The following is a 13,244-nucleotide window of genomic DNA, read 5'->3' as shown; positions in this document are numbered from 1 at the left end:
AACTCATTAAAAACAAAGCCACACTGGTCGTTTTGGGGTCCTTAGTATTCGAAAGGCAATGAGCCAGGAGATACAAAAGGATACACACGGCAATGAAACAAGATTTTGACTCTCAAAAAAAGGGAACCCGTAAATATCAAGGTGGATCATACTTGGGGAGCATGCCATACTTTAAAGATGGCACTACCAAGTTCAGAAAAGGAGGTAGACGCGAAAACAGTTGGCTTTGAAAGGCCCACCAAAACCGACAAAAGCCAAGATCTAATGAAAGTAGAGCCGGAATGTGTCCTTTTCTACGTTCACGTACTTTTGAAGGGCTTCTTTCCCGATTTCTCGCTGCCCTTAGGTAGTGGCGATCGGTGGGCGAAGGTGAGAATCATCTGGTAAGTAAAATGCGTTAAGTGGGTTTGCAAACTCAATCTGCATGCGCTTCCAAGCCCCTCAAAAAAGCCTCCGTTATTTGTTCCACTATTCTGAGCAGACAGCTTGCACCAGGGCTCAACTTTAGCACAAAGCCAGGAACGTCTCCAACAGTTTCACCGGAGGCTGAGACAGAAAGTTTTTCCCATCAATCCTAGGGCTGGCCCCGAGACACGTTACCAAGAGGGTACAGGATCGACGCTGATACCGATTTGCCGTCGGCACGACGCCGGGCTCTTGGCGCCAAAACAAACCATCGGGTCCATCCCCCTACCGGAACTACACGACACGTAAGACACGTAACAACAATCCTCCGCCTCGCCAAATAGTCCTCTCTGGGTCGTCTCGGATACACTCTTTTCCACTTCAAAAGGCCTTCGGTGGAAAGAAAATGAGCCTCGGGGGTGCGCCGCTCTTCGGTTCTAATGGAAATCTGGGTTTTCTGGTCATTGTCTCCTCACAGATCCCTCCGCCAGAAATTGTATTCGCTGAGTCTTCACTTCCGGGTCCGCCATCTTGTTGCCTCCATTTCTCCACGAGGGGGGGTTAAAGGCCCCCAAAATATGCATATATGAAAAGGCCAAAAAGTAACCGTCAGTGACAGGGAGTCTTAACTAGAGAAGGAAACGGGACCAAACTGGCGGGCTCGGTGAAAGCGCGGCCGGCAGCGTCCCGGACGAGGAGGTGAGGGGGAAGAAGATGTGTGGACTCTGGGGGGCGTGAGGGCTGGAAGGGAGACTGCCGTGGGAAGGCGCACCGCGCCCAGCCCAGCCCCGAACTTCTGGGTGCAGACTGAGCGGCGCCCCTTCACCGGAGCGGGGGCAGCTCGGGGAGGGGGACGAAGAGGAAGGGGATGCGGCCGGGAGGAAGGGGAGGGGACTGAGAGGAGGTGAAGAAGGGGGTGGGTGTAAGACCTGGGGCTGGGGAGCTGGACCCAGGGAAACTAGGGCCACAAAGGTGACCGCTAGGGGGCAGCGCGGAGCTTAGCGCCCCCCGCCGGGCCAAGACCTTGGCTTACTACCCCCATTGACTCTTCTTCCTGAAGGACAGTGTTGCTGTCTGCAACTGGAGGGTTTGTGATGGAGGAAAAAACGGGGACTCTCAATTGTCTGACTTAAGTAGTAGCTTAAAGATTTTGAGGGAGTTCAGTAATCTGCAAGAGCAGTAAGGGCCCCGCCCTCATTTGTGGCACAGTTGTTTGTACAGCTGGCTGCCCGGTGGAGACGTGTGCAAGAGAAAAAGAAAAATGGGTCGTCATACTATGGCTTCTTCAATTCCATTTCTCCTTCTCGTTACCTTTCTTCTGTTCTCACGGATTTCCTTGAGCCAGCAGAGATTATCCCATTCCCCTCCTTCTTCCCACAAGGACTTCTTTCTCTCTTAAACATCTACAGAAAAGGACGTTCTGTGACTTACCTCCAACAATTTAACAACATTTTTGGCCGTCAGGGGCCATATTTTCCTAGTGCCATTTGACCCACCCAATCCAATAGAGATGTTATTAAGCATGTATTTTCATACACTCTTTAGTAACAGTGAAAGAACTGCCCCACCCAAAATCTTTTTTTTTTTTTTTTTTTTTTTTTTTGGTGTTTATTTATTTTCAGAGAGAGATAGCGTGCAAGCAGGGAAAGGGCAGAAAAAGAAGGGGAGAGAGAATCCCAAGCAGGGTTCCCACTGTCAGCTGCAGAGCCAGACTTGGGGCTCTGTCTTATGAATGGTGAGATCGTAACCTGTGTGGAAACTAAGAGAGATGCTTAACAGAGGAGCCACCCAACCCCCTACCTCTCCTCCCCACAAATTCTTATGTCAACAAATGTAATTATTCTATGATAATAAGAGTACTTTGTTGTCAACAGCGCAAGCACTTCATCAGTTATTAAAACAAACTTATCTAGGGACACCTGGGTGGCTCAGTTGGTTAAGCATCTGACTTCAGCTCAGCCCAGGTCATGATCTCCCAGTTTGTGAGTTCAAGCCCTGGGTCGGGCTCTTTGCTGACAGCTCCGAGCTTGGAGCCTGCTTCAGATTCTGTGTCTCCCTCCCTCCCCCCGCCCCCACCTTCCCCCACTCACATTCTGTCTCTCTCTCAAAAATAAATAAAGATTTTTTTTTAATTAAAAAACCACACTTATTTGGAGTTCTTGTGTGTTTGTTTGGGAGAGGGAGTGTGTACTTTGTTATTTTATTCATCTCCAAAATCCTAAGAGACAAGTTAGACCAGATTTTGTTTTGTTCTTCACTTCCGATATAGGAAAAGTAGAGGTATGTCCAGTAAGGGAGAATGTTTTCCCAGTGTTTTCAATAATCAGGGAGCTTGAAAGTGCCTCAAGCTCCTCTGGACTCTTTGGCCACATCTCTTGTCTGGTGGGTGTTGTCAGCATTTACATAGGATATGGGAGAAGGGAATACAGTCCCCCCAAAATGCTGCTGTTTTATTATTACTTCTAAAGTTTTATTTATTTAAGCAATTGCTACACCCCATGTGGGGCTGGAACTCATGACCGTAAGATCAAGAGTTGCACACTCCTCTGTCAACCAGCCATGAGCCCCAAAATACTATTTTAAAAATACATTTTATTTTTAACTTTGGATAGATGCTTCAGGTTAACTCAAAAGAATGGAGGATAGGGGAGAAAAGAACCTTGAAGAGCACATTTCTAGACTTTTTTTTTTTTTATCAGTGATGAATATAACTCCCTACTTACATTCTAATCCCAAAGTTTATATCTTTGTATAGTAAGAAATAAGGCTTTTCATGGCCTATTTAAAGAATGGGATGACAGATGCCTGGGTGGCTCAGTCGGTTAAAGGTCCAGCTCTTGATTTTGGCTCAGGTCATGGTCTCATGATTTGTGAGTTTGAGCCCTGTTTGAGCCCCACTTCGGACTCAGTGCTGACAGCGTAGAGACTGCTTGAAGTTCTCTCTCTCTCTCTCTCTCTCTCTCTCTCTCTCTCTCTCTCTCAAAATAAATAAACGACAAAAAAAGAATGGGATGACAAATCTGAGTCAATTGCCATTTAGAGGTACTGATCCATGAGTCACAAATATGATTAAAGAAAAACGATACAATTAATATATATATATATATGAAGGCAGACTATAGTGAAAAACATTGACTTCAAAAATACTTTGGAAGAGTTCACATGCTAAAGACAACAGTTTCTGTGGGATAAAATCAACTTATTTATATAAAGGGTCTCGTTTTCTAGAAATACCAGCTTCCCTGGAATGTAAAGCAAACCAGATTTCTCCTTAGGCAGGTACCCCAACCTTCAACAGTATTTTTTTGTGGTAAAGAACAGCTGAAATTTCACTATTAGGATACTTCTGGGATGCCTGCGTGGCTCAGTCAGTCCGTTAAGCATCTGACTCTTGGTTTTGGCTCAGGTCATGGTCTCACGGTGCCTGAGTTCAAGCCTGCATCAAGTTACATGCAGACTGTGTGGAGCCTGCATGGGATTCTCTCTCTCTCTGTCCCTCCCCAACTTGCACTCTTTCTCACTCTCAAACTAAATTAATAAACTTAAAAAAAAAAGAAAGATACTTCTGCTTTTTGCCAGTCTTTTCCTTTGTGACCAGTTATTATGGAAGTGTTTAAGACTTGGTGATATACTGTGTATATCTATATCTACCTATCTATCTATCTATCTATCTATCTATATATATATACATACGCCATATGTTATATATACCATATGTGTATGTATGTACTATATATACCGTATATATATGTGTGTTATGTATGTATATATTATGTATACATACCATATATATATGTGTGTGTATGTATGTATACATATGTGTATAGTGTAATTTGAGAAAATGTGAGGGAGTCATTTATGACTAATGCACCTCCTAAAAATTGTTAAGTATTAGTAATAAGATAATTAAATTGCAAGGCAATTTTGATATTTTAAAAGGAAGGTGATTATGGAGAAATACAAAGTATTGGTTTTCTATAATAAGGTTTTGCTATCATTTTTTTCTTTAGCATTTTCTTAAGTTGTGAAAACTGACATGTTGGTTATAGAAGTTTGCTATTAAAGTCCATCCTCTCCTTGTGAACATACTCATTCAAAGGGTCTGGACTGTAGTGTGAGCTGTGCTCATTCTGAACACTCTCAGGTGGTCTCCTGGACATGCAGGTTTGAGGACAATGCTCTGGGATATGGATATGGAAGGTTAAATCACATGGTGGCTGAATGACTTGCCTAAGCCGATGAGCCTCAAATTTTCTGGTTTCAGGACTCATTTATTTATATATATATATTTACATATATATATTTACATATATATTTACATATATATATTTATATATATATTTACATATATGTATATTTACATATATATATTTATATATTTTAATGTTTTATTTATTTTTTTGAGAGTGAGAGACAGTGTGAGTGGGGGAGGGGCAGAGAGAGAGGGAGACACATAATCTGAAGCAGGCTCCAGGCTCTGAGCTGTCGGCACAGAGCCCGACACGGGGCTTGAGCCCACAAACTGTGAGGTCATGACCTGAGCCGAAGTCTGATGCTTAACCAAGGAGTCACCCAGGTACCCCTTGGACTCATTTATATTCTTAAAAATTATTGAGGACACCAATGTGTTATATCTATTGGTACTTAACTATTTTCAAAATTAATTTTTATTTATTTATTTTTTAACTATGACAGGTACTTGTTTGAAATTACTTCATATTTCCTGATGCGTTTTTTTCTTGCAAGAGAGTGCGTGTGTGCATGCGTGGCGGGGGGCGGGGGGGTGGGGGGGAGAAGGAGAAAGAAACTCTTAAGCAGCCTCCACACTCAGTGCGGAGCCCAATCTGGCTTGATCTCAGGACAGTCAGATCATGACCTCAGGTGAAATCAGGAGTCAGATTCTTAACTGGTTGAGCCACTCAGGTGCTCTTGGAAATTAATTTAAAAATGTTCATTCATTAAAATACAATAGTAAATCCTGTACATGTTAACATAAATAACACATTTTTATAAGAAATGTATCTTCCGAGTTAAATAATGAGAAGAATGGCATTGTTTTATGTTTTTGCAAATCTTTCTAACCTCTGGCTTAATAGAAAACAGCTGCAGTGGGGCACCTGGGTGGCTCAGTCGGTTGAGTGTCCGACTTCAACTCAGGTCATGATCTCACTTTTGATGGGTTTGAGCCCCGTGTTGGACTCTGCGCTGACAGTTCAGAGCCTGGAGCCTGCTTTGGATTCTGTGTCTCCCTCTCTCCCTGTCCCTCCCCTGCTTGCACTCTATCTCTGTCTCTCAAAAGTGAATGAACATTGAAAAAAAAACAACAGCTGCATATCTACTATTGCATGTAATCTGTTGCAATATGTACTTGGAAGAAGGAATATTTTAATAGCTTTTTCAGGTAATTCTGGTGTTCTTCTTTGATTCTACACAAAAACTGTACAAATTAACGATTTCTTAAAAGTTACTTGCAGTGAAGAATCTGAAACCATATGAATGAAATTATTATACTCTATTACCTTAAAACCAACTGTTCTTTCACTTTAAAGTATTATTTTTACTTGTACGTGATTTTATAACATGCATTGGTCATTTGAAAAATACTGGTTCTGCAAATTACGCAGATCATCCAAATGTTGATGCATTTTATTTTACAATATTAAAAAATCACATTCATTAGTATCATAACTAATTTCATCAGAAAACTTTATAGTAAGCTGTTAACTCATGGTGGTGGATTTGTTTCCCAAAATTCTAATTTTGCTTGAAAGCTCTAATTATAATTAATAATTAGCAATGAACACTGCCAATTGTTTTACTCGAAGTGGCAGGCTCACTTTATTCATTTTTGAAAAAGTTTCTGCTGTCTAACTAAGTCTCAATATGCTTGGATTGTCTATTCATCATTCTTTGGTGTGACATAACATTTTTTTAAAGTTTATTTACTTATTTTGAGAGAGGGAGAGAGGGAGTGCTCATGGGAGTGGGGCAGGGGCAGAGAGAGAGGGAAAGAAAGAATCCCAAGCAGGCTCCCCACTGTCAGCGCAGAGCCCAACATGGGGCTGGGATCTCACAAATCATGAGATCATGACCTGAGTCAAGGTCAAGAGTCAGATGCTTAACCAACTGAGCCACCCAGGCACCCTTGACGTACATTTCTACCCACAGTTGTTTCAAAGGGATGAAATGCTGTTTTTTTGATTCCTTAAGCTAGAGAGGTGGTAATGTGTTGCACAGGTTTCCAAAGTATTTTTCTGAATATTGAACATTAAGGAACTATTGTTTAGGGCCTAAACTTTTCCAAATATCTGATTGTGTTAGATGAGGTGGAGAGAAAGTGCCATACTGGGTAGTCAGCTTGAGAAATATCTTACATATATTTAAGTACAAGAGGTCTTCTCAGAGCATTTTTACAGGCAGCTTTCCTTGTGTTTGAATTATAGCTTCCTGAAAACTTTTGTTCCTATGCATAAAGATGTCTTTGGTGGACTTGGGGAAGAGGTTACTAGAAGCGGCAAGAAAAGGCCAAGATGATGAAGTGAGAACATTGATGGCAAATGGCGCCCCATTCACCACAGACTGGGTAAGCTCTTTTCATTATTCCCAATGTGTGCTGTTGCCAATTTCTTTTTTCCCCCCCAAACATTTAATTTTTTTTAATTATTTTTTTAAGTTTATTTATTTATTTTGAGAGAGAGATTGAGCATGTGAGCAGGGGATGGGGGGGGGGGGGGCGGGGGAGAGAGAATCCCAAGCAGGCTTCACTCTGTCAGTGCAGAGCCCCATGCAGAGCTTGAACCCATGAACTGTGAGATCCTGACCTGAACCAAAATCAAGAGTTGGACACTTAACCAACTGAGCCACCCAGGCGTCAAAGATTTTTTTTTTAAGTAATCTCTATACCCAATGTGGAGCTTGAACTCACAACCCCAAGATCAAAAGTTGCACACTCTACGGGCCGAGCTAGCCAGGTGTCCCCCAACCTTTTTCTTAAAGGCTGAACATACTGTATTGCTTTTTCTCATTCCCTTTCTGCTTCATTCTCCTACAAGAGTTTTGTTTTCTTCGTTTTACCTAAATACTTCTTTTAGTTTTCCAAATTGAAAGAGTCTCCTGTGGATATATATAGATGGTAATTGTAAGGTATTATATACTTGTGATTTTCCATAATGTTTCTTAGAGTATTTTCTGAAGGTTTAATTCTCCCTGGAGTGTACTTAGGTTATAGGCTTCTGTAATTAGCTAAAAATTAAACAAAATCAGTATAATAAGAGTGCATTTCTAGACTAATAAACTACTTGTTTCCTTTTCTCTAAAGTATCCCGGTTAATAAGGAATAGTCTAGGCATTTGTTACCTTTTTACCAGTGTTAAAATACATTAAGAGGAAGGTGTTAATTTCATGAGCCTAAACAGCCAGCTTGAAGAGCAGTTTCAGAAGATCCAGGTTATAATATGGGCTTGCTAAGCATTCATGGATTTTATAAGCAGTATCTAATTTAATTTTTTTAAATTTTTTTTAAATGTAATCTCTGCACACAACATGGGTCTCAAACTCACAACCCCGAGATCCAGTCACATGATCTACCAGCTGAGCCAGCCAGGTGCAGGCATTACCTAATTTGAACAATTTGATGAGCCAATGTCCTCTATGCTGGGGTGATTAATTCATAGCTTTAGAGGTCAGCAGATTGTTAGCACTTCACAAAAAGGAAGAAAAGGAAACCTATGAGATTAGCATTTCTATAAATAGACCTGAAAAGAGCAATGTGAATTAAATCCAGTCAGGCAGAAAGGCTGAATATATAAGAAAGGCAAAGAAGCAACATAGGCTTAAAATAAAGAACTTAACACGAAGAAAGGAATAGATCTCTGGCCAAAGTGGCCAAAGATAGATAACTCTTGAAAGATGTACTTTGAGATGATACAGACTTATTGCTATTTGACAGTAGCTTATTGCTATTCACATGCCATTGCTAAAATTTTAGCACTCTTCATCTCATCAGTCTTTTTGCTTTGTTTTACGGTGGCAACAGACTTCTATTCCAACCAATTAAATTTTTACCCCAAATTTCTCACTAACTTTCTAGCTTCTGCCCTTTTCCTAAGAATTCTTTTGAATTTGCCTATCCCTTACCTTTACCCCAATGCAGAATGTTCCTGTTTATCCATTTTTTTTTTTTTACCTTCTTCTAAGCCTTGCTTAACATCATGTCCTTTGGAGAATCTCACCTGGTAACTCCACCTGACTTAAATCCATTAGCACTTATTTAATTGGTGGTATGTTTATTTGCCTGTTAGTATATTAAGCTCTTAATTAATATTCTTTACTCCTATTGGCCACCCAGATTCTCTCTCCAAGGACAGGAACCATAGACTGTACCTCTTGTTCATTTGTGTCTCTCAATGATTTAGGACTCTGCACACGGTTGATACTCAATGAGTATTATTTTCCCACAGCTTGGAACATCACCCCTCCACCTTGCAGCCCAGTATGGTCATTATTCCACAGCAGAAGTGCTCCTTCGAGCAGGCGTTAGCAGGGATGCCCGGACCAAAGTGGACAGGACCCCCTTGCACATGGCTGCAGCTGACGGACATGCCCACATCGTGGAACTGCTTGTTAGGGTAATAGTGGTGGATCTATATTGTAAAAAAGATATCCACCTCCCTGTCTTCTTACTTGAATGGGTGGTAGGAAACTAGGCTGGGAGAGATTAAGTTTAGGACAGTTCATAGCACAGACTTGCATCTCTTTCAAGAGTCGTCATGGCTATGAGGATCGGGTTTCCTAATCTTTTACAGGCTAAGCAGACTTTATTGATTTTTCTTCATTCCCTTCTGCAGGTGTTCTCTTTACTTATGCCTGTTTTTCTAGGCGCTCAGCTCTCTGTTAATAAATGCAACAAAAAATCTGCTCTTTTCTCCTTCCTTTCCCATCTGTTATAATTTCCCAGTTGTCCTTAGAAGACCTACTCATTGAAGACGTTATGTCTGTCATCATTCAGGAGAATTTGAAGAATGCTTTTCCCTTTGATATTTCTTAAACGTGATCTAAATTTGAATATGTGTAATCTCCATGGAAATCCTCTCTATTTGGGTTTTGGGATCTTGCACCTGTGCTACTGTAACCAGTGTCTGTTTGAAACAATTACTATTGTGTGACAGAACGGTGCAGATGTGAATGCCAAGGACATGCTAAAGATGACCGCTTTACATTGGGCCACAGAGCACCACCATCGAGACGTTGTGGAGCTGCTTATCAAGTATGGAGCTGACGTGCATGCTTTCAGCAAGTTTGATAAATCTGCCTTTGACATAGCCCTGGAGAAAAAGAATGCCGAGATTCTGGTCATCCTTCAGGTCTGGTTCTTTTTATACCCCTAGAGTATATTGTAACTCAAGTTAAGGATTTTTTGTAGGAGCTGACTCAAAATTGAATTTTCTATATCTTATCAAGATAGTACATCTGATATGTCTCAATCTTGTGACTCACTGTCGTTAGTATTTTTTTTAACCTTTATTTATTTAAAAAATTTTTTTAATGTTTATTTATTTTTACGAGAGAGAGAGCACGAGCAGGGGAGGGGCAGAGAGAGAGGGAGACACAGAATCTGAAGCAGGCTCCAGGCTCTGAGCTGTCAGCACAGAGCCTGACGCAGCGTTCAAACTCACAAACTGCAAGATCATGACCTGAGCTGAAGTCAGACACTTAACTGACTGAGCCACCTAGGCGCTCCGGTATTTCTTTTTTTTTAATGTTTGTTTATTTTTGAGAGAGAGAGAGATAGAGCACGAGGTGAGGAGGGACAGAGAGAGAGAGACAGACAGACAGACAGAATCCAAAGCAGGCTCCAGGCTCCGATCTGTCAGCACAGAACCCAACGTGGGACTTGAGCTCACAAATCATGAGATCAGGACCTGAGCCAAAGTTGGACTCTTAACCAACTGAGCCACCCAGGCACTCCAAAAGTTTATGATTTAGGGGTGCCTGGATGGCTCAATTGGTTAAGCATCAGACTCTTTTTTTTTTTTTTTTTTAAGTTTATTTATTTATTTTGAGAGAGAGAGAGAGAAAGCATGAGCAGGGGAGGGGCAGAGAGAGAGGGAGAGAGAGAGAATTCTAAGCAGACTCCATACCGTCAGTGCAGAGCCCAGTGTGGGACTCGAATTCACAAACCCTGAGATCATAACCTGAACTGAAGTCACTTAACCAACTGAACCAACCAGGTACTCTGTTATTGGTATCTTAAAAAAAAGTAGCATTCTATATAGCCCTGAATTATTCACGGTGATTGAAGAGTAGTGTTATGGCTAGTATAAAAACAAGATTTCTTTGGTTTTAGAGTGTTTTTTTCTCCATGAAAATTTCCCTTTCTAATTGAGCTTGACTTGGGACTAAAAGCCTCTTTATGTTTTCTGAATGTACATCAACTGATACGAGGCAGTACATAGCTCTAACGCATATTGAGTCATAAGGAAGCCATCTCAGAATTAAAAAGGAGCTGTGATTATTTCACCCCTTAATTTCTTAATCCAGCACTTGTATATCAAGGAGTAATAGGATGAAGGATACAAAGGTTGATAAGACATGCCTGCCCTTGGAGTATTTACAGTGTGATGAAGGTAAGGACAAGAAATCAAGCATTACAATATTACATTGATACATTGGTATTTATCGAGCATTGCAGGGCCTCAGAAGAGGGAGTATGAATGATGCTTAATGCAAAGATTAAAGTGTATATAGAGGGGCGCCTGGCAGATTCACTCGGAAGATCATGTCACTCTTGATCTTGGGGTCATGAGTTTGAGCTCCACACTGAGTGTGCAGAGATTACTGGGGGGGAAAAAAAAAAAAAATATATATATATATATATATATATATATATATATATATATATATATGTGTGTGTGTATGTAGTATATGTATGTAGAATATGAACTGAGTTTTAAAGAAGTAGGCAGAGAAGTAAGAAAATTATATTCTAGGCTAGAAAAAGAGCAAGCCAATGACATAGAGGTATGAAAGGATATGGGATGTTCAAGAAAGCATATGTTTTGTGACTAGAGATTGAGCAAGGGAAATGGAGTTTGGGAGTGGAAGGAGCTAAGGCTTAAGGGTTAGGCAGAGTTTTGAGTGTAGGGCTGTTACATGCAAAGGGGTTTAGACTATTTTGTGGGTAATGGGGATCCAATAGAAGCTTTTAAATAGAAAATTGAGATTTCTTTCTTTTTTTTTTTTTTTTTTAAGTAAGCTTTACGTCCAACGTGGGGCTTGAACACAGGACCGTGAGATTAATAGGATTCCCATGCTTTACCAACTGAGCCAGCCAGGCACCCCCATTTTTTAAAATTTTTAAATATTTTATTTATTTTTTAAGCTGAGGTGTTTTTTTTTTTTTTTAAGTTTATTTATTTTGAGAGAGAGAGAGAGTGAGCGGGGGAGAGGCAGACAGAGAGGGAGAGAGAGAGAATCCCACTGTTAGTGTGGAGCCTGATGTGGAGCTTGAACTCATGAAAGTATGAGATCATGACCTCAGCGGAAATCAAGAGTCAGTTGCTCAACTGACTGAGCCACCCAGGTGCTCCTGTGAATTTTTTTTTTTTTTTTTTTTTTTAAAGATGATCATTTGGAGTGTGGTACACAGACCTGAGAGAAAAGATACTCAATGTGACTTTCATTAGGCCAGGGAAGGGCCAGTAGGGGCTTGAATTAAGGAAACAATAGTGGAGTATAGAAGAAGAAGCAGATTCAAGAAGGAATTTAACAGTAAGCAGAGAATGGATAATCTGTTTCACCTGAAGCTATTGGTCATAGGGATAATTATATGTAAAAAATAGCCATTTCTGTTGCATTTTCAGGGGTCTGTTTTTCCTGGCAGATGGTTCCCTATAGACTGGTTGTACTCTTCAACTTTAATTCCTTATTTAGAGCTCTTTCATAACTGGACTTTTGAAGTAGATACTATGCTTGTAGAAAACTGCTTCTGAAAGTTAGAAAATTAGATAAGCATCTTTACACCTAAATTGTACAAATACCCCTGGAAGCAAAAGTGCAGGTATGGCACTAGACTTTAAAATCTGGCACTCATTTATTTGCTTGTTATATATTCTCTTAGGAATTTCTTCACTGGCAGAGTGGAACAAGTAGTTGGACAAAACTCTGGAGAATATTGTTCTCTGTAGATTTGCTGTAGGGATCTCTTGCTAGCGCATTGACTTGTACATAATTAATTGATCATAGAGTTTTAGAGCTGCAAATTACTTTTTAGGCCACTTCCCTCATTTTCCATATAAAAAATAAGATCCAGACAGGTAAAGTGAATTGTCTAGAAGTTTTTACAAGTAATACACTTTTTTGCAAATAATAACACTTCTTTTTTAAAAATTAGAAATAAACTTGGGAAAGCAACCTAACATCTTTGTTGCCCTGGTCTGGAAAAACAAAACAAAACCAGTAGTCTTAATGAGAACTTTGAGCTCCCTGGGACATTGTGTGCCACAACTAGTTCTGCTCCACAGGGCACTGGGGTGCAGCGGCTGCTCAGTGACTGTATAACTAAAGCTAACGAGCTCTGACTTTGAACTATCCTGGCTTGCTTTGTAGGAAGCGATGCAGAATCAGGTGAATGCTCATCCCGAGAGAGCCAACCCTGTGACTGTGGCCACCCCATTCATCTTCACATCTGGAGAAGTTGTCAACCTCGCCAGCCTTGTTTCTTCAACCAACACCAAAACAACCTCAGGTAATATCTTGATAACATGGCATTTATTTTAGACTTGAAATTAACACAGCCTCTGTTTTTCCTATGAGATGAATGGATAGCCTGTCCTTTGTTG

The 13,244-nt window shown here is 40.6% G+C and overlaps 1 protein-coding gene across 6 annotated transcripts in view; it reads left to right on the top strand.

The window, feature by feature from the left end:
• The first annotated feature begins 582 nt into the window (after nucleotides 1–582).
• The window catches only part of GABPB2 (GA binding protein transcription factor subunit beta 2), a 35,441-nt gene continuing 22,779 nt past the window's right edge, over nucleotides 583–13,244 (top strand). For 2 of the 6 annotated variants that reach the window (XM_053889768.1, XM_019432849.2), the window contains exons 1-5: nucleotides 588–1,104; nucleotides 6,849–6,988; nucleotides 8,865–9,032; nucleotides 9,573–9,767; nucleotides 13,012–13,150. In XM_053889768.1, the coding sequence (XP_053745743.1) occupies nucleotides 6,881–6,988; nucleotides 8,865–9,032; nucleotides 9,573–9,767; nucleotides 13,012–13,150 (610 nt within the window). In that variant the 5' untranslated portion in view covers nucleotides 588–1,104; nucleotides 6,849–6,880. Of the gene's footprint in view, nucleotides 1,105–6,848; nucleotides 6,989–8,864; nucleotides 9,033–9,572; nucleotides 9,768–13,011; nucleotides 13,151–13,244 lie in introns of all 6 variants that reach the window. The other 4 variants (XM_053889783.1, XM_053889775.1, XM_053889780.1 and 1 more) reach the window with 3 other exon arrangements.

Source organism: Panthera pardus, unplaced genomic scaffold (genome assembly GCF_024362965.1).
Source record: "Panthera pardus isolate Hobbes unplaced genomic scaffold, ASM2436296v1 HiC_scaffold_11, whole genome shotgun sequence".
Taxonomy (NCBI): domain Eukaryota; kingdom Metazoa; phylum Chordata; class Mammalia; order Carnivora; family Felidae; genus Panthera; species Panthera pardus.
The sequence above is the reverse complement of the archived record's forward strand: the minus strand, read 5'-3'. Positions and strand labels throughout refer to the sequence as shown.